The following is an 18,821-nucleotide window of genomic DNA, read 5'->3' as shown; positions in this document are numbered from 1 at the left end:
GTAATTTGGCAGTTTTAGCACTTCATCTTGAGGCCCCACTTCATCTCAGGCATATTTTACGACACCTCATCATTTTGGGAATCCTTGCGTGTCCGTTGTGCGCTTCCGAACGCTGCGCCACACACTTGGAAACGCATCTTGTGTTTCTCGAAGTCATGTCACTCTTCCGATGAGCTTGGAATTTGATAGCAGCAGCCACCCTGGTGCTGACTGCACAATCAATTATAGGACCGCGGGACCAAGCACATTTGTCCCCACAGGCAGGAGGTCAGAGTTCGGGGAGTCATTTATGGAAGTGGATCAGACTCTGTGCGTATGTAAACCGGCGTGTCTTTGTGGTTGATTTAAGGCGCTGTGGATCCCGCAGGGTCAGCACTTGGGCCGTATGGGAAGGAATCCATGGTCCTCAAAGCTCCATAAACACTGCGTTTACTCCCACTCTGCCCTGGAAAAGACAAACTGAAGGACCATCTTCGAGTTTCTGTTTGGGGATTTGGAGACCCCCTCACCACTGGATGTGTTTTTATTTTGAGGCTATATGCAGCTCAGTCAGTTCCCTCTCATCGTCCTCATTGCTTCCCATAAGAGAGTAGGGAGTCCTCGGGAGCTGAGGACTTGACTTAAAGGAGCTACTCTTGGTCCCTGTCAGCCTGCTTGAGGCACCTCGCAGGAAGCACTGGGGTGGGGGTGCATTCTGGTACATTCCAGCTCACCCGACAGACGGCACAGCTCTCCCTGCAGGAGCCTCATGACACTGCCTGTGGTGTCTGTGCTATAGACTGAATGTCTATGTCTCCCCCAAAACCCATATGTAGAAATCCTAACCCCCAGTGTGATGGTATTTGGAGGTGAGTCTTTTGGGAGGTCATGAGGGTGAGGCCCTCACGATGGGATCAGTGTCCTTAAAAAAGAGACCTCAGGGCTTCCCTGGTGGCGCAGTGGTTGGGAGTCCGCCTGCCGATGCGGGGGACGCGGGTTTGTGCCCCGGTCCAGGAGGATCCCACGTGCCGCGGAGCGGCTGGGCCCGCGCATCCAGAGCCTGTGTTCCGCAGCGGGAGAGGCTGCAGCAGTGAGAGTCCCGCGTACCTCAAAAAAAAGAGACCTCAAACAGCTTCCTCCCTGCTGTGAGGACACAGCGAGATGTCTATGAACCTGGAAGCAGGTCCTCACCAGACACCCCACTGAATCTACTTGATCTTAGAACTGCAGCCTCCAGAACTGTGAGAAATCCATGTTGGTTGTTTATAAGCTACCATCCCATCCCATGGTGTCCTTTTATAGCAGCCGGAACAGACTAAGGTAGCCCAAGAATACCCTATTCTTTCTCCTCCACTTCTGTTCACCTTCCAGATTCTCTCTTACCCTCTCCTTTATTTTAAAAAAAACCCAACTTTTTTTGAGGTACAGTTGACGCACAATATTGTGTAAGTGTCAGGTGTACAACTAGTGATTCACAATTTTTAAAGGTTATATTACCTTTATAGTTATTTCAAAATATTGCCTATTTGGGGGCTCTTAATCCCCACCCCTGTCTTGCTCCTCACCTCCTTTTCTCCATCTTTTACCCTTCTGTTGACTTTTTTTTTTTTTTTTTTTTTAACATCTTTATTGGAGTATAATTGCTTTACAATGGTATGTTAGTTTCAGCTTCACAACAAAATGAATCAGTTATATATATACATATATTCCCATATCTCTTCCCGCTTGCGTCTCCCTCCCTCCCACCCTCCCTATCCCACCCCTCCAGGCGGTCACAAAGCACCGAGCTGATCTCCCTGTGCTATGCGGCTGCTTCCCACTAGCTATCTACCTTACGTTTGGTAGTGTATATATGTCCATGCCTCTTTATCGCTTTGTCACCGTTTACCCTTCCCCCTCCCCATAGCCTCAAGTCCATTCTCTAGTAAGTCTGTGTCTTTATTCCTGTTTCACCCCTAGGTTTTTCATGACATTTTTTTTTTAAAATTCCATATATATGTGTTAGCATACGGTATTTGTCTCTCTCTTTCTGACTTACTTCACTCTGTATGACAGACTCTAGGTCTATCCACCTCATTACAAATAGCTCAATTTCGTCTCTTTTTATGGCTGAGTAATATTCCATTGTATATATGTGCCACATCTTCTTTATCCATTCATCCGATGATGGACACTTAGGTTGTTTCCATCTCTGGGCTATTGTAAATAGAGCTGCAATGAACATTTTGGTACATGACTCTTTTTGAATTATGGTTTTCTCAGGGTATATGCCCAGTAGTGGGATTGCTGGGTCATATGGTAGTTCTATTTGTAGCTTTTTAAGGAACCTCCATACTGTTCTCCACAGTGGCTGTATCAATTTACATTCCCACCAACAGTGTAAGAGGGTTCCCTTTTCTCCACACCCTCTCCAGCATTTATTGTTTCTAGATTTTTTGATGATGGCCATTCTGACTGGTGTGAGATGATATCTCATTGTAGTTTTGATTTGCATTTCTCTCATGATTAGTGATGTTGAGCATTCTTTCATGTGTTTGTTGGCACTCTGTATATCTTCTTTGGAGAAATGTCTATTTAGGTCTTCTGCCCATTTTTGGATTGGGTTGTTTGTTTTTTTGTTATTAAGCTGCATGAGCTGCTTATAAATTTTGGAGATCAATCCTTTGTCAGTTGCTTCATTTGCAAATATTTTCTCCCATTCTGAGGGTTGTCTTTTGGTCTTCTTTATGGTTTCCTTTGCTGCGCAAAAGCTTTTAAGTTTCATTAGGTCCCATTTGTTTACTCTTGTTTTTATTTCCATTTCTCTAGGAGGTGGGTCAAAAAGGACCTTGCTGTGATTTATGTCATAGAGTGTTCTGCCTATGTTTTCCTCTAAGAGTTTGATAGTTTCTGGCCTTACATTTAGGTCTTTAATCCATTTTGAGCTTATTTTTGTGTACGGTGTTAGGGAGTGATCTAATTTCATACTTTTACATGTAGTTGTCCAGTTTTCCCAGCACCACTTATTGAATAGGCTGTCCTTTCTCCACTGTACATTTCTGCCTCCTTTGTCAAAGATAAGGTGACCATATGTGCGTGGGTTTATCTCTGGGCTTTCTATCCTGTTCCATTGATCTATCTTTCTGTTTTTGTGCCAGTACCATACCGTCTTGATAACTGTAGCTTTGTAGTATAGTCTGAAGTCTGGGAGCCTGATTCCTCCAGTTCCTTCTTTCGTTCTCAAGATTGCTTTGGCTATTCGGGGTCTTTTGTGTTTCCATACAAATTGCAAAATTTTTTGTTCTAGTTCTGTGAAAAATGCCAGTGGTAGTTTGATAGGGATTGCATTGAATCTATAGATTGCTTTCGGTAGTAGAGTCATTTTCACAATGTTGATTCTTCCGATCCAAGAACATGGTATATCTCTCCATCTATTTGTATCATCTTTAATTTCTTTCATCAGTGTCTTATAATTTTCTGCATACAGATCTTTTGTCTCCTTAGGTAGGTTTATTCCTAGATATTTTATTCTTTTTGTTGCAATGGTAAATGGGAGTGTTTTCTTGATTTCACTTTCAGATTTTTCATCATTAGTATATAGGAATGCCAGAGATTTCTGTGCATTAATTTTGTATCCTGCCACTTTACCAAATTCATTGATTAGCTCTAGTAGTTTTCTGGTAGCATCTTTAGGGTTCTCTATGTATAGGATCATGTCATCTGCAAACAGTGACAGCTTTACTTCTTCTTTTCCGATTTGGATTCCTTTTATTTCCTTTTCTTCTCTGATTGCTGTGGCTAAAACTTCCAAAACTATGTTGAATAAGAGTGGTGAGAGTGGGCAACCTTGTCTTGTTCCTGATCTTAGTGGAAATGCTTTCAGTTTTTCACCATTGAGGACGATGTTTGCTGTGGGCTTGTCATATATGGCCTTTATTATGTTGAGGAAAGTTCCTTCTATGCCTACTTTCTGCAGGGTTTTTATCATAAATGGGTGTTGAATTTTGTCAAAAGCTTTCTCTGCATCTATTGAGATGATCATATGGTTTTTCTCCTTCAGTTTGTTAATATGGTTTATCACATTGATAGATTTGCGTATATTGAAGAATCCTTGCATTCCTGGAATAAACCCCACTTGATCATGGTGTATGATCTTTTTAATGTGCTGTTGGATTCTGTTTGCTAGTATTTTGTTGAGGATTTTTGCATCTATGTTCATCAGTGATATTGGCCTGTAGTTTTCTTTCTTTGTGACATCCTTGTCTGGTTTTGGTATCAAGGTGATGGTGGCCTCGTAGAAGGAGTTTGGGAGTGTTCCTCCCTCTGCTATATTTTGGAAGAGTTTGAGAAGGATAGGTGTTAGCTCTTCTCTAAATGTTTGATAGAATTCGCCTGTGAAGCCATCTGGTCCTGGGCTTTTCTTTGTTGGAAGATTTTTAATCACAGTTTCAATTTCAGTGCTTGTGATTGGTCTGTTCATATTTTCTATTTCTTCCTGATTCAGTCTTGGCAGGTTGTGCCTTTCTAAGAATTTGTCCATTTCTTCCAGATTGTCCATTTTATTGGCATAGAGTTGCTTGTAGTAATCTCTCATGATCTCTTTTATTTCTGCAGTGTCAGTTGTTACCTCTCCTTTTTCATTTCTAATTCTATTGATTTGGGTCTTCTCCCTTTTTTTCTTGATGAGTCTGGCTAGTGGTTTATCTATTTTGTTTATCTTCTCAAAGAACCAGCTTTTAGTTTTATTGATCTTTGCTATTGTTTCCTTCATTTCTTTTTCATTTATTTCTGATCTGATTTTTATGATTTCTTTCCTTCTGCTAGCTTTGGGGTTTTTTTGTTCTTCTTTCTCTAATTGCTTGAGGTGCAAGGTTAGGTTGTTTATTCGAGATGCTTCCTGCTTCTTAAGGTGGGCTTGTATTGCTATAAACTTCCCCCTTAGAACTGCTTTTGCTGCATCCCACAGGTTTTGGGTCGTTGTGTCTCCATTGTCATTTGTTTCTAGGTATTTTTTGATTTCCTCTTTGATTTCTTCAGTGATATCTTCATTATTAAGTAGTGTATTGTTTAGCCTCCATGTGTTTGTATTTTTTACAGATCTTTTCCTGTAATTGATATCTAGTCTCATGGCATTGTGGTCAGAAAAGATACTTGATACAATTTCAATTTTCTTAAATTTACCAAGGCTTGATTTGTGACCCAAGATATGATCTATCCTGGAGAATGTTCCATGAGCACTTGAGAAAAATGTGTATTCTGTTGTTTTTGGATGGAATGTCCTATAAATATCAATTAACTCCATGTCATTTAATGTATCATTTAAAGCTTGTGTTTCCTTATTTATTTTCATTTTGGATGATCTGTCCATTGGTGAAAGTGGGGTGTTAAAGTCCCCTACTATGAATGTGTTACTGTCGATTTCCCCTTTTATGGTTGTTAGTATTTGCCTTATGTATTGAGGTGCACCTATGTTGGGTGCATAAATATTTACAATTGTTATATCTTCCTCTTGGATTGATCCCTTGATCATTATGTAGTGTCCTTCTTTGTCTCTTCTAATAGTCTTTGTTTTAAAGTCTATTTTGTCTGATATGAGAATTGCTACTCCAGCTTTCTTTTGGTTTCCACTTGCATGAAATACCTTTTTCCATCCCCTTACTTTCAGTCTGTATGTGTCTCTAGGTCTGAAGTGGGTCTCTTGTAGACAGCAAATATATGGGTCTTGTTTTTGTATCCATTCAGCCAATCTGTGTCTTTTGGTGGGAGCATTTAGTCCATTTACATTTAAGGTAATTATCGATATGTGTGTTCCTATTCCCATTTTCTTCATTGTTTTGGGTTTGTTATTGTAGGTCCTTTCCTTCTTTTGTGCTTCTTGCCTAGAGAAGTTCCTTTAGCAGTTGTTGTAGAGGTGGTTTGGTGGTGCTGAACTCTCTCAGCTTTTGCTTGTCTGTAAAGGTTTTAATTTCTCCATCAAATCTGAATGAGATCCTTGCTGGGTAGAGTAATCTTGGTTGCAGGTTTTTCTCCTTCAACACTTTCAATATGTCCTGCCACTCCCTTCTGGCTTGCAGAGTTTCTGCTGAAAGATCAGCTGTTAACCTTATGGGGATTCCCTTGTGTGTTATTTGTTGTTTTTCCCTTGCTGCTTTTAATATGTTTTCTTTGTATTTAATTTTTGACAGTTTGATTAATATGTGTCTTGGCGTATTTCTCCTTGGATTTATCCTGTATGGGACTCTCTGTGCTTCCTGGACTTGATTAACTATTTCCTTTCCCATATTAGGGAAGTTTTCAACTATAATCTCTTCAAATATTTTCTCAGTCCCTTTCTTTTTCTCTTCTTCTTCTGGAACCCCTATAATTCGAATGTTGGTGCGTTTAATGTTGTCCCAGAGGTCTCTGAGACTGTCCTCAGTTCTTTTCATTCTTTTTTCTTTATTCTGCTCTGCAGTAGTTATTTCCACTATTTTATCTTCCAGGTCACTTATCCGTTCTTCTGCCTCAGTTATTCTGCTATTGATCCCATCTAGAGTACTTTTAATTTCATTTATTGTGTTGTTCATCGTTGCTTGTTTCATCTTTAGTTCTTCTAGGTCCTTGTTAACTGATTCTTGCAATTTGTCCATTCTATTGTCCATTCTATCTCCAAGATTTCGGATCAACCTTACTATCATTATTCTGAATTCTTTTTCAGGTAGACTGCCTATTTCCTCTTCATTTGTTAGGTCTGGTGGGTTTTTATCTTGCTCCTTCATCTGCTGTGTGTTTTTCTGTCTTTTCATTTTGCTTATCTTACTCTGTTTGGGGTCTCCTTTTTTTTTTTTTTTTTGCAGGCTGAAGGTTCGTAGTTCCTGTTGTTTTTTGAGTCTGTCCCCAGTGGCTAAGGTTGGTTCAGTGGGTTGTGTAGGCTTCCTGGTGGAGGGTACTAGTGCCTGTGTTCTGGTGTATGAGGCTGGATCTTGTCTTTCTGGTGGGCAGGTCCACGTCTGGTGGTGTGTTTTGGGGTGTCTGTAGACTTATTATGATTTTGGGCAGCCTCTCTGCTAATGGGTGGGGTTGTGTTCCTGTCTTGCTAGTTGTTTGGCATAGGATGTCCAGCACTGTAGCTTGCTGGTCGTTGAGTGAAGCTGGGTGCTGGCGTTGAGATGGAGATCTCTCGGAGATTTTTGCTGTTTGATATTATGTGCAGCTGGGAGGCCTCTTGTGGACCAGTGTCCTGAAGTTGGCTCTCCCACCTCAGAGGCACAGCACTGAGTCCTGGCTGCAGCACCAAGAGCCTTTCATCCACAGGGCTCCTTAATTTGGGATGATTCGTTGTCTATTCAGGTATTCCACAGATGCAGGGTATATCAAGTTGATTGTGGAGCTTTAATCCGCTGCTTCTGAGGCTGCTGGAAGAGATTTCCCTTTCTCTTCTTTGTTCTCACAGCTCCCAGGGGCTCAGCTTTGGATTTGGCCCCGCCTGTGCGTGTAGGTCGCCGGAGGGCGTCTGTTCTTTGCTCAGACAGGACGGGGTTAAAGGAGCCGCTGATTCGGAGGCTCTGGCTCACCCAGGCCGGGGGGTAGGGAGGGTCACAGAGTGCAGGGCGGGCCTGCAGCGGCAGAGGCCGGCGTGACGCTGCAGCCTGAGGCGCGCCGTGCGCTCTCCCGGGGGAGCCGTCCCCGGATCCCGGGACCCCGGCAGCGGCGGGCTGCACAGGCTCCCTGGAAGGGCGTGTGGCTAGTGACCTGCGCTCGCACACAGGCCTCCTGGCGGCGGCAGCAGCGGCCTTAGCGTCCCATGTCCGTCTCTGGGCTCCGCACTCTTAGCCGCGGCTCGCGCCCGTCTCCGGAGCTCTCCCAAGCAGCGTTCCCAATCCCCCCTCCTCGTGCACCAGGAAACAAAGAGGGACGTAAAAGTCTCTTGCCTCTTCGGCAGGTCCAGACCCCTCCCCAGACTCTCTCCCGGCCAGCCGCGGCGCACCAACGCCCTGCAGGCTGTGTTCACGCCGCCAACCTCAGTCCTCTCCCGGCGCTCCGACAAAAGCCGGAGCCTCAGCTCCCAGTCCCGCCCGCCCCGGCGGGCGAGAAGACAAGCCTCTCGGCTGGTGAGTGCTGGTCGGCCCGATCCTCTGCGCTGGAATCTCTCCGCTTTGCCCTCCGCACCCCTGTTGCTGTGCTCTCCTCCGCGGCTCCCAAGCTCCCCCACTCCGCCTCCCGAAGTCTCCACCCGCGAAGGGGCTCCTAGTGTGTGGACACTTTTCCTCCTTCACAGCTCTCTCCCGCTGGTGCAGGACCCGTCCCTATTCTTTTGTCTCTGTTTAGTTTTTTCTTTTGCCCTAACCAGGTACGTGGGGGGTTCCTTGCCTTTTGGGAGGTCTGAGGTCTTCTGCCAGCGTTCAGTAGGTGCTCCGTAGGAGTTGCTCCACGCGTAGATGTATTTCTGGTGTTTCTGTGGAGAGGAAGGTGATCTCCGCGTCTTACTCTTCCACCATCTTCCCGGAACTAGGTTCCTTCTGTTGACTTTTAAGTTTACCGAGGCCAATTCTTCCCATTTATTTATTCAGCAAATGTTTAATGAGCACCTATTATGTGCCCGGCAGGCATTTTTCTAGGTGCTGAGGATAGAGCAGGGGAAAACAAAACCCCATGCCTACATTGATTTGCCTTATCGCAAGGCAGTCAATCAAACGTGCGGCCACCCTGGCTCCCCCAGCCGGGGCGAGTGGCCCAGGGCCCATCTCTGGCTCTGGGTATCTTTCCAAATTTGCTGGTGGTAGCTACTTGCGCAGGTGTTTCTGCTCCCCGCTGCAGGAGGAGGAAGCCAAGTCTCACGCATTTTGTATCTCCCACATCTCCTTTGGGGTCTGACATATGAATAATTTAATAAATATTTGGCAAAGACATGAAAACAGCTTTAAAAGGCTTATAACACCTCCCCCAAAATTAAGATCCATGAATTTAGGAGGGCATTCCTTCTCTTTCTTTGGCTGTGGTGTGTCAGGAAAGTGTAGAAACTTTCACTTCAGAAAGAAAACCAGTGAGAAATACCGATTCACATCAGAGATGTAGAGGCACTGAAATGCTTTGATTGAGAACTAGTTTGTGCATACAGGAGAGTATATGTACTGTTTGTACATGTGGGGCCTATTAATAAAAGGGACACCCATGAAAGCCACTAACCGGAGGAAGAATCAGGAACTTTGCAACATGGCTGCATGTACCAAGGCCAGCCTCCCTCTCACACTCCCCTTTATTTCCACTGGCAGTTAACGCTACTCCGAATTTTGTGTTTATTGTGCTCTCGTTTGATTTCCAAAATGTTTCCCAGACTAGCGTATGAATGTACCTTTCTACTCGTCATGCAGAGGCTTCTGTGTCAGCGCTTAATATTGTCAGACTTCTTAACTTTTGTGGATATAGAATTATATTGTCGTGTGCGCTTAATTTGCACTTCCCTGATTCCTGATAAGGTTAAGCATCTTTTCTTAAATTTTTCACCATTTTTGTTTCATCTGTGAAATACCTACTCGTGGTTTTTGCCTAATTTAAAAAAAAAGTTCATCTTCTTTTTATTGATTTGTAGTAGCGCCTTCTGTATTCTGGATACTGCTGCCATCCTTTGTCAGTTGTTTACGTAGCAGGCTTTTTCCCCCCGGTTTGTGGTTGGTTTATCTGCTTTTCAGTAAACTTTAATGCATCCAACGGGAAGCAGCCGAGTTCTGGCCAACGCGCTCTCTCAGCAGACTCAGGTTGCCACCTCCTAATAAAGGTCCTTGCCTTCAGCCTCTCATCCCTTCCCCACCCTACCGCCTAATTCATTCTGATACCCTGTGGCCAATATTAGGTTGCAGACGCACCTGATAAAGTCACTTATCTGCTTAACGTCCTTCAGTGACTGTTTATCACACATCTCCAGAATAAGTCCCCAGTTCCTGTCTGGGCCCATCTCAATTCTGCCTTCAGTGTCTCCCTGCGCCCCTTGAATTCCATGCACTGATGAACCACTTGTGTTCCCTGAGTCCATCCTCACCTTAATACTTCCCACTGATCCCCTAAGTCTGAGTACCTCATTGTCCAGTCTCTGAAGCCTTCCTTGACTCCTGTAAGATCGGCTCTGTAGCCTGGCCTGATGGGGCCTGTAGCACTACGTCCATACATTAAATTCCCTATATCATAAGGGTCTGCTTATATGTCTACCTCCCTTAAGATTCCTGGCGTCTCCAGGGCAGGAGTCTTTGTTTTGTTCAGTGTGATGCACCCAGAGGCCTTCAGAGTGCCTGGCACCTAGTAGGTGCTCAGTAAATGCCCACTGAGTGATTAAATCAGTGACATCCTCCACTCAATGTGGTGCAGGCATATGGCAGCCACCTTCACTGAAACTGACTGTGGAGAGTTACACAAATATTTTGGGGCTGATTTTCAATTGTAATTAATCTGTGTGTCCAAGGATAGCCATCACAACCTGGTGCAGATGTGAAGAGCTAAGCTACAATTTTCCCCCCAAAGTTGAATTTCAGAAAACCATGATCGTAATTCCACCGCTGTCTCTCACCAGCTATGTGATCTTAATTAGATCAGCCAGTGTTGCTGGCCTGCACTCTCCGGGTCTAGTTTCAATAGAATATATGTGGATTTGGCTCTGAAAGTGGACTCAGCTAACAGGCCCCAGGCCACGGGGTACCATTATTTGCTTCGTGATCTTATAGGTAGCATGTGAAAAGAATGTAAAATAACGTGTAAAGGCACATGTAAAGGGAAAAAAGATACAGCATCAGAAATTCATTGACAGTTTTATGAGCTTGTCTCCTACTTTCAGGGCCTACTCAAGGCCGCTCTGCTCACTTTGTGGTTTGACGAGGTCAAGTTTGAGTCTTGGTTGAGACGTGGCTTATAGTCGCACACGTCACAGCCAGTGCTTGTCCGTCATTTAACAATAATAAATGGCATTTGTGTTGATGCTTTTTAAGTTCTTCATGGCTTCCATACGTCTTAGGGGATAATAATGCATCAAGGTGGCTTTCAAAACCGATCAAATAAATGATAAATGTTGTTTATCCTTAACATTAGTCTTTGAAGGCAAGGCTAACAGTTGTACCCATTTTGGGTTTTTTTGCTTTAGTTGCTTTCAAGACAGCTAAATAAACCGTTAGTTTGAGAAAAAAAGCTGCCTGTGTGAAGCTCACCGACATGTGGTCTCTGGGATGCGTGCCTGCGTCGATGGTGGGGCTGCTGCGTCTCTGTGGCTCCCGGCAGCCCTGGGGCGCTGCTTCTCCGCGTGGCGGAGAGCCTGGTGCATGTGCCAACTTCAGGGTCTGCACCTGTTCCACCACGACCTTTATCATTACCTCGGGCCTGCAGGCTCTTGGGCCCTCGTTTATTTCCTCCAGAACATGAAGCCTGGGTGAACAGGAAGAGGGGTTGCCCTGACACTCAGTAACCCAATCAAACGATGTCTAGATAAATGAACCCGATTCTTACGGGAAGCAAGCTGGTGAGAGGCAAAGCCCACTGGGGTGATCGTAAAGCCTTGGGCTGAGCCTTTGTGCCCTTTCTTTCTACAGTGAATGCAGTTTCACGGTGATTGAGTGAATATCTCCATCGTGGGGACTCCTGGGTATGGATGCAGAAGGGCTAAGTAAGATAGCACAGGGAGTAGACCTCAGACCCCTCATTCTGGGTGGCACAGGTTGTAAATGCGGGGTGTGTGTGTGCACGTGTGCACACACACACATGTCCAAGTACATGTGTCCTCCTCTGTGGAAGATCGTGCTGTGGCATCTTCTCACCCCTTCTGATGGTAAGCTGTCGGGGCTTGGCAGGGAAGAGAGAACGTTTCTCTTGTTCCTGGAGAGCCCTTTCCAGGGCTTAGGTAGTCACAGCAGAGCAGAGGGAGGACACCAAAGCCCAGGAAGGCTGGATCTGGGGGCCTGGGGCTTACCAGCAAGAGGCGATGGGCTTAGGGAGAGCCCAGTCCAGCTCTTCATCCCCTCCAGCCCAGGCTGGTGAATTTCACAGCAGCCAGTGTTATCTCAGCAGAAAGATTTCATTAGCCACGAGATCAGGCAGTCATCGAGCCAAGTCGCCGTCTCGGCCCGCTCTCTGCAGGCTCAGAGGGAACAAGAGCCGCCCCTATGCCCTGGGCCTGGCATGAGGCCCGCCGTGGCTCACGTGTTCCCCACCCCCTACCCCCGTGCACCTTGTCCCACCTGGGCTCTAACCCGGCTTTGTCTCCTGGCAGGATATCGACGGCCAGGCGCTCCTGTTGCTGACGCTCCCCACAGTGCAGGAGTGCATGGAGCTGAAGCTGGGGCCCGCCATCAAGCTGTGTCATCAGATCGAGAGGGTCAAGGTGGCCTTCTATGCCCAGTACGCCAACTGACCCCACCCGCTCCGCCCGCTGTCCCAGTGACGCAGCGCCTCATGTCTCGAAAGGTTTCCGGGACTGGAACTTCCGTTTTCCCGGGACGTGTGAGGCGGTGCACATGCTGTATCCCCACAAGGCGAGAAGCGCGAGGGCCTCCTCTGCCCACCAGCCTGCTCGAGGTTTCCATGTTTCCAAAGCACCCCGGGCCCCGCAGCAGTGGCTCCCGGAGGGTGTGAATTTCAGCTCATACCCTGCAGATGTGGACGTGCATCTCTGCAGACCACGCCCCCGCCTTTTTCCCACCCCAAACCAGGCAGCTTCCTCGGAACAAGGTTTCCTAAACCAAGGCCCACACTTCTTTGAAAACTAAGGCGCAGGTGATGTCTTTTAGGTTGTGACCCAGGAGGAGGCCTTGCAGACGGCTTTAGTGTCATTGTTCCCAGGCACGTCCATAGATGCTTCTTTCAGGTTGACACCCGTAGAGCTGTCACTGCAGTTTGATCTGGTGGTGACTCATTTCTCACGCACAGCTCTAGGCGATGTTTCAGGATGGCGGTTAGCAAAGGAGGGACTCCGCCTGTCGGAGGAGACTTCAGGAAGTCTGGGCAGAGAAGGAAGGCCGGGTGTCATGACAGGGAGATGGGCATCCAGGAAGTCTGCAGGGAGGAGGTGTGCTTGCAGCCTTGTACAGAACCTCCGATGTGCTCATTTAACTGTGACCAGGTCAGGAAGGGTCTCGTCTAGCCTCTGGGGCATCTTGAATTGTGTATTGAAGGCAGAGCTTCATCCCAGAGGACAAGAGTGGAGAAAAGACCCGAGGGAAGCTGTTGATCCAACAGCTCCTTCCCTTAGAGGGACACTGTACTGGGTCTCCCGAGGAGGTTCTCTCCAAGCCCCGCCCTGCTCAGTCACCCCTGCCCCGGCACACGCCTCTACCACAGTGACGAGGGGCCCTGGCCCTGGAGGCAGCCCCACGTTCTGCTGGCTCGGCCATCGACTCCGTCATCTGGGCTGACTTTGAATCACCCTGGACCTCCTTCCGGTAGAGTAACAGGTTTGAACTCTTAGGCGTGTGGCACTGACACGTGTGCCCCTGTCCCTATCCTGCTCCTGCTGTCAGGGAGGAGCCCACGTTGGCCAAAGCGAGAAAAAGAAGAGTGTAATTCCTGCAGCTCACTCCGGCTCTGGTTTGCTTAGGACAGTTCTCGGCTGTTTTCATTAAGTGGGTCTAGTCACTTGTAGAGAGATGCGTGGCTCCGGGGACCAGCTGGTCTTTTGTACCAGGTGCTTCGTCTGTGTGCACCCTGGACGGATCCGGTATATTCTCTGAAGCCCAAACGGACCACTGTATTCTGTGCTGGTTGTTGCCCAGAGGCCTTTTTAAACTTGTGTGAGGGAGCTGAGGCTCCACGTTGCCCAGGAAGAGCGGGTCCTGCACACCCTCCTCCTCCTCTAGGAGCGTGGTTACCTTGACCGCTTCTCTCTGACGACAGTGCCAGCAGTTCCAGGCAGAATATCCTGGGCTGGCTGACGAGCTGTTCGTGTTCCTGCCACGTGAGGGCTGGTTACCTGTCAGATTTCGAGAGGCTCCATCGCTAAGGCTAACCTTTGTCAACGTTCTGTCGCCGTTAGCGATGAAGAGAGAAAACATGCATTTAGTGGTCGAGACTGTGGTCGCCCCTGTAGCTGATGCTCAGTCAAGTTTAAGCGTTGGCACTGGGCCTGCCCGGTTGCCTCTGCTGGGAGGCCCGGTGCCTGGCCTGTGCAGACGGGCAGCGCCCGTGAGGCCCCAGCCTGCGGCCCCGTTTCTCCCTCCGGCTCCCCAGCGCTGCCTCCCCAGCCGCGTGCTTTTGGCCCTAAATGCTCAGTCCCGTGGGGGTGGACGCTGTCAACCGGTTGGAAAGGGCATCCTTCCTTGGTGTGCGGCATTTTCCCGTTGCTGACGCGTCTGTGATCCTTCACTGTGGCCTTTTTGAGCCGAGTTCTTCCCGTTGCATGTGGGACGGGGATGAAGGGGTGTGAGGGCTGCAGCCTCCTTTCAGGATGCATGGCACCTTCTCGTGCCCGTTCCAGGAATGGCCCAGAGGAGAGGGTGCTGCATGGGAATAAGTGGATCTCCGGGGCGTAGGGGGAGTCCCTGGGGCCCACCGAGAGGAACTGGAGGCCTCCCGCCCGGCAGCCCAGGGGAGACGCGGCCACCATCGCTCGGGAGGCATCCTCTTCCCGAGGGACCAGATGCCCAGAACTCTCCTTGTGCTCGGTCTCTTTGTGGGATCCGCCCTGTCAACCACATGCGCTCTGCGTGTGCCTGGCGGGGAGACGGCTGCGGCCGAGGCAGAGGCCACCCGGCTCTGGGGCAAGCGTCCTAAAGGCTGTCTGCGTGCCATCTCCCTGCCCTGCCGCGAGCCAGGAAACATTGTAGGGGCAGGAAGATGCTTTCGCTCTGAGTGTTGCCAGCGTTGCCCTCCAGTTCAGATTCTTTGGGGACATCCGTGATGGGGGTCTGTGCTTCTTCACATCAGCAGGGCTTGGGCTGCAGAAGTGTCAGGTGGTGTTCATTTCTCTGTAGGATTCACCTCTCACCAGCTTCTGCCTTAGAGAAAGGACCAGTTTTCAAGGAACATTTTACAGTGTCATTACTCTGTCTTCGTCCCTTATGGCGGGAAGAGTTGCTCTCACACCTGTAGCCCCCAATGCACCCCAGCCCCTAAGATAAACGTTTCTTGGTTGAAACACTCCAGCTGGCGATGCCCCCTCCCCTCTTCATCCCCAGATGCTCCCGTCTCCCCACTGTCTCTCTGACAGCGCTTTGGGGTCAGAGTCCTCTGCTCTGTGTACCTGCGTCCGGCATACACCGGGCTGCTTATTACCTCTGGGAACGGCCCGAGAACTGTGTTCCCCTTCCCGGCCGAGCAGACCCTGCAGTCTGTATGTACGGTGTGTATCACTTGAAAAGCAGAAATGCCACCTCATCTCTAAGGCTGAGAGTCCATGACTGAGTCCCGCCCTAAAACTAATGGAGCTTGTATCGACCTCTGACCTCTTGACTGTTTTTGTCCTGTGTGAGGAAAATATCCTGTCCACAAAAGTAGAAACGTAGAAAGACCACCATTCCGGAAGAACTTCTTGGCTTTAAAAAGAAAAATAACAACAGCAAAAACCCAGTTTCCTTCACCACAGAGTTGCAGAGCGTGGAGAAATCCATCACTTTTAAAATGAGGTTCATGTGATCAAAGTTTGATGACTCAGAGTGCTTGAGCTGTACAGCTATTAGGTTGCGTCGCCTTATTTGATCATATTTGAAAGATGACTTCTTGTGTTTGCTTTGATTCGTTCCTCAGTAAGTTAAAATGACTCAGGCCTTTCACACTGCCCCCTTTGCCCCACACTGAAGTCTCTGGAAGGTTGATTTTGATCAGCCTTTGAAGATTGGTCTTAGTTTCCTTAATTTGTGTCACAGAATCTTGAGTGTTGTTATCAGGCAAGTTCTGAGATTTGCCTTTTATCTTAAACCAAACGCCCCTTTCTAAGGGCTGTTCTCCCTTCTTTTTGGAAGCGTTAGGGGTTTCATACTTCTTTTGTCGAACACCCGTTTGCATTTATTTCTGTAGATAGAACTATAAAAACAGTAGTGTTAAGTCTTTGTGGTTTGAGCGTCATTGTTGCTTTTTTGGTTAAGATGGTGAGTCTAGGCTCCAAGTCCTACACTATTCTGTCTTTAGAAAGCTGTGGCTAAGCGTGCAATTATTTGAAGGGAAAAATAGTAAATTTTAAGGTATCTGTAGTTTTTAAGGGAAAAGTAATCGTTGGGGAGACATACATACTGCCCGTGTCTCTCTGGTGCAGTAACTAAATAGCAAGGGAGGCTCTATTGGCAGCGATTACACTGTAATGGTTCTCTTTCTCTTTCACTTGTTTTTTTCTGTTAAAGAGTTTTCTGGACATTGCTTTACTCCAACTTAGTTGAGTTTCTATGTTGGGTGACTCTCATAGCTTTTATCACTAGAGTTGATTTATATGTGTCCCAGACACGATGTGGTAAGATCCAACTGTGCTATTTTAGACCCACCTAATTCACCTAAAAATTCTAAGTGTTGACACATGATGCTGCCTTGGGCTTTGGTTAAGAAAAGAATCTCTGGTTTAGATGTACAGTAATAATACAATTTCCTGAGCTGCAGACTTTCCACTTTCTTGGTTTTGTTTAAAAAAAAGGCTAGGATACCAGGGAGTCCCGGTAGGCCAAGACCTACATCACCAGGCAGAGTGGGTCCTTCATGTGGACCGAAGAGATGTGTTGAAGAAAAAGTAAAGTCCTAACAAACGTTTGCTGAAAATCACTTTACGATGGGCAATCGGAGACAAAAGTTTTTAAATGACAGAAAAAAAAATCATCTCATTTGTTGTTCAAAATGGGAACCAGCATGATATCTAGAAGCATAAACTACCCCTACTTGTGAACGAAAGCCCTCTTACTGCTTTGCATTCCAGTTTGAATAGTTTGTATTGGAATTTGATTCATATCTTGTGTATGTTTTGGTGCATAAAAGGGAAAAGTTGGTGTTTTTACTTTCGATATTTGCAGGACAAAGGGCATGTTGTGGTTTGCTGTAAGGTTGTATTCTGTATATATGTTTTCATGTAAATAAATGAAAATCTATATCAGAGTTATATTTTAATTTTTATTCTAAATGAAAAACCCTTTTTACTTGAAAAAAATTGTAAGCCACGTTGTTAATAAAGTGAGAATAAATTCTATGGTGGTGTTTGTGTCTGTATGTGGGAAGTTATTAAATATTGTTTTTAAGGTTTGCATTAAGATTTTTTTTTTTTTCTCACCATGCACTGAAGCAAATGTTTATAGGGTTTTAATAACCATGGCTCTCAAAATCCTATGTTACCTTTCAAGGTCTCCTGCTAGCTCTGGATCCTTTTACTCAGGAACTTCGGTTTATTCTTTTTATTAAAACATTACTATACATCCTCACGATCGCCTCTAGCCTTCCCATTTTCCATTAGTTTAGTTATTTTATGATTACCTGGTGTATTAGTAGAAACACTCCTTTATGTCTATGAGAACGATAAGTAAACAGCCATATTTACATTTTTCATTGTCCCTGAAGTGTCACAAATAGGTCTTAGGCATCCAAGTTGGAAGAGGAAGAGATATCTTTGCACCATCCTGCCGTCTCTGTCTCTGTCGCCAGATTAGGATGCTCCTTTCCCCTCCCCCACTGCTTCTGGTAGCATCACCGAGGGACAGATAAGGTGAGGGGAATAAGGGGCATTTAGGGAAGGGAGGTGGGGGAGTGCTGAGCAATTCTTCCTTCCAACCACAGACAATCTCCAGCATCTTACTTCGCTTTAAACATTTTCTTTTGCCCTGCTGGCAGTCAAGTTCTGCATATAGATTTTTTTGTTTGGTTTTTAATTATGGGAGCTTTGCCTCCTAGTAAAGATTTAACAACAAAACAAAGCCGACGAGGGCAGACAAGAGCGGGAAGCATATTGTTCGCTTTCTCAACATATTCTAGAAGCATCTAGGGCAGGATTATGTGGCCAAGTACATATGATCATCATATTTCTACTTGTGATGAAGACCCTTGACAACAAATCTAAAGACTAAATTTATAATAAAGTGAAAGCCGAACACTTTTCCAGACTTCTAGATTGAATGAATTAATGCAAAACAATATCTACGTTTCTCTCCATGTGGCCACCCAAAGCCTATTTCTGATTCTTCCGCCATCTCGCAAGGCTGCTTACAGCTCCCAGTTCACTGGAAGCTGCTTCCCCTTTGAGCTGGTGCTGCAGCTTTATTCCAAACCTCTGTGACAGCATCCTGCTTAAGGGGGTGCAAAGACTGCATTAAAAAATACTGTATGTAGGGCTTCCCTGGTGGCGCAGTGGCTGGGAGTCCGCCTGCCAATGCAGGGGACGCGGGTTCGCGCCCCGGTCCGGGAAGATCCCACATGCCGCGGAGCAGCTGGGCCCGTGAGCCATGGCCGCTGAGCCTGCGTGTCCGGAGCCTGTGCTCCGCAACGGGAGAGGCCACAACGGTGAGAGGCCCGCGTACTGCAAAAAAAAATAAAATACTCTATGTGGATGTGACCTTGGGTGACTCCAGCGTGAAGGCTGGACATTTAACCGGTGGGTAAAAATACTCCATCAAGATAATAGATGGGCCACAAAGATTTACTAGGGAGTAACTTCATCGAGACCTTTTCCGGAAGTCAGCCCAGCCCGAGCTGCCACACATCCCATGTAATGTGGTTCCTTGGTTGTGTCAGAAGTGCCCTCTGCCATGTGGATTCTCCAAGAACGCTCTTCCTTTGTTATTCTGAAGTCAGATCAAAGCACGATGACCACCACCCCACCTTCCCACCCAGCCTCAAGATCTGCTTTATTGCCAGATAACTGGCTTCAAACTGGGAGTGACAGATGCGCTACGTCTATCTAGGTGTACGTTGCAGAGAGAGAGACCCGGATGGAGACAGATAGCACTGGCTTGCAG

At 46.8% G+C, this 18,821-nt stretch overlaps 1 protein-coding gene across 5 annotated transcripts in view; it reads left to right on the top strand.

Moving 5' to 3' along the window:
* Positions 1-12,334, top strand: part of SFMBT2 (Scm like with four mbt domains 2) — a 210,735-nt gene extending 198,401 nt beyond the window's left edge. For all 5 annotated transcript variants that reach the window (XM_082848830.1, XM_082848827.1, XM_082848829.1 and 2 more), the window contains one exon: positions 12,182-12,334. In XM_082848830.1, the coding sequence (XP_082704956.1) occupies positions 12,182-12,322 (141 nt within the window). In that variant the 3' untranslated portion in view covers positions 12,323-12,334. The remainder of the gene's footprint in view (positions 1-12,181) is intronic.
* Positions 12,335-18,821: the final 6,487 nt, after the last annotated feature.

Source organism: Leucopleurus acutus (genome assembly GCF_964270905.1).
Source record: "Leucopleurus acutus genome assembly, chromosome: 1".
NCBI lineage: Eukaryota > Metazoa > Chordata > Mammalia > Artiodactyla > Delphinidae > Leucopleurus > Leucopleurus acutus.
This window is presented reverse-complemented; position numbering and strand designations above follow the sequence as displayed.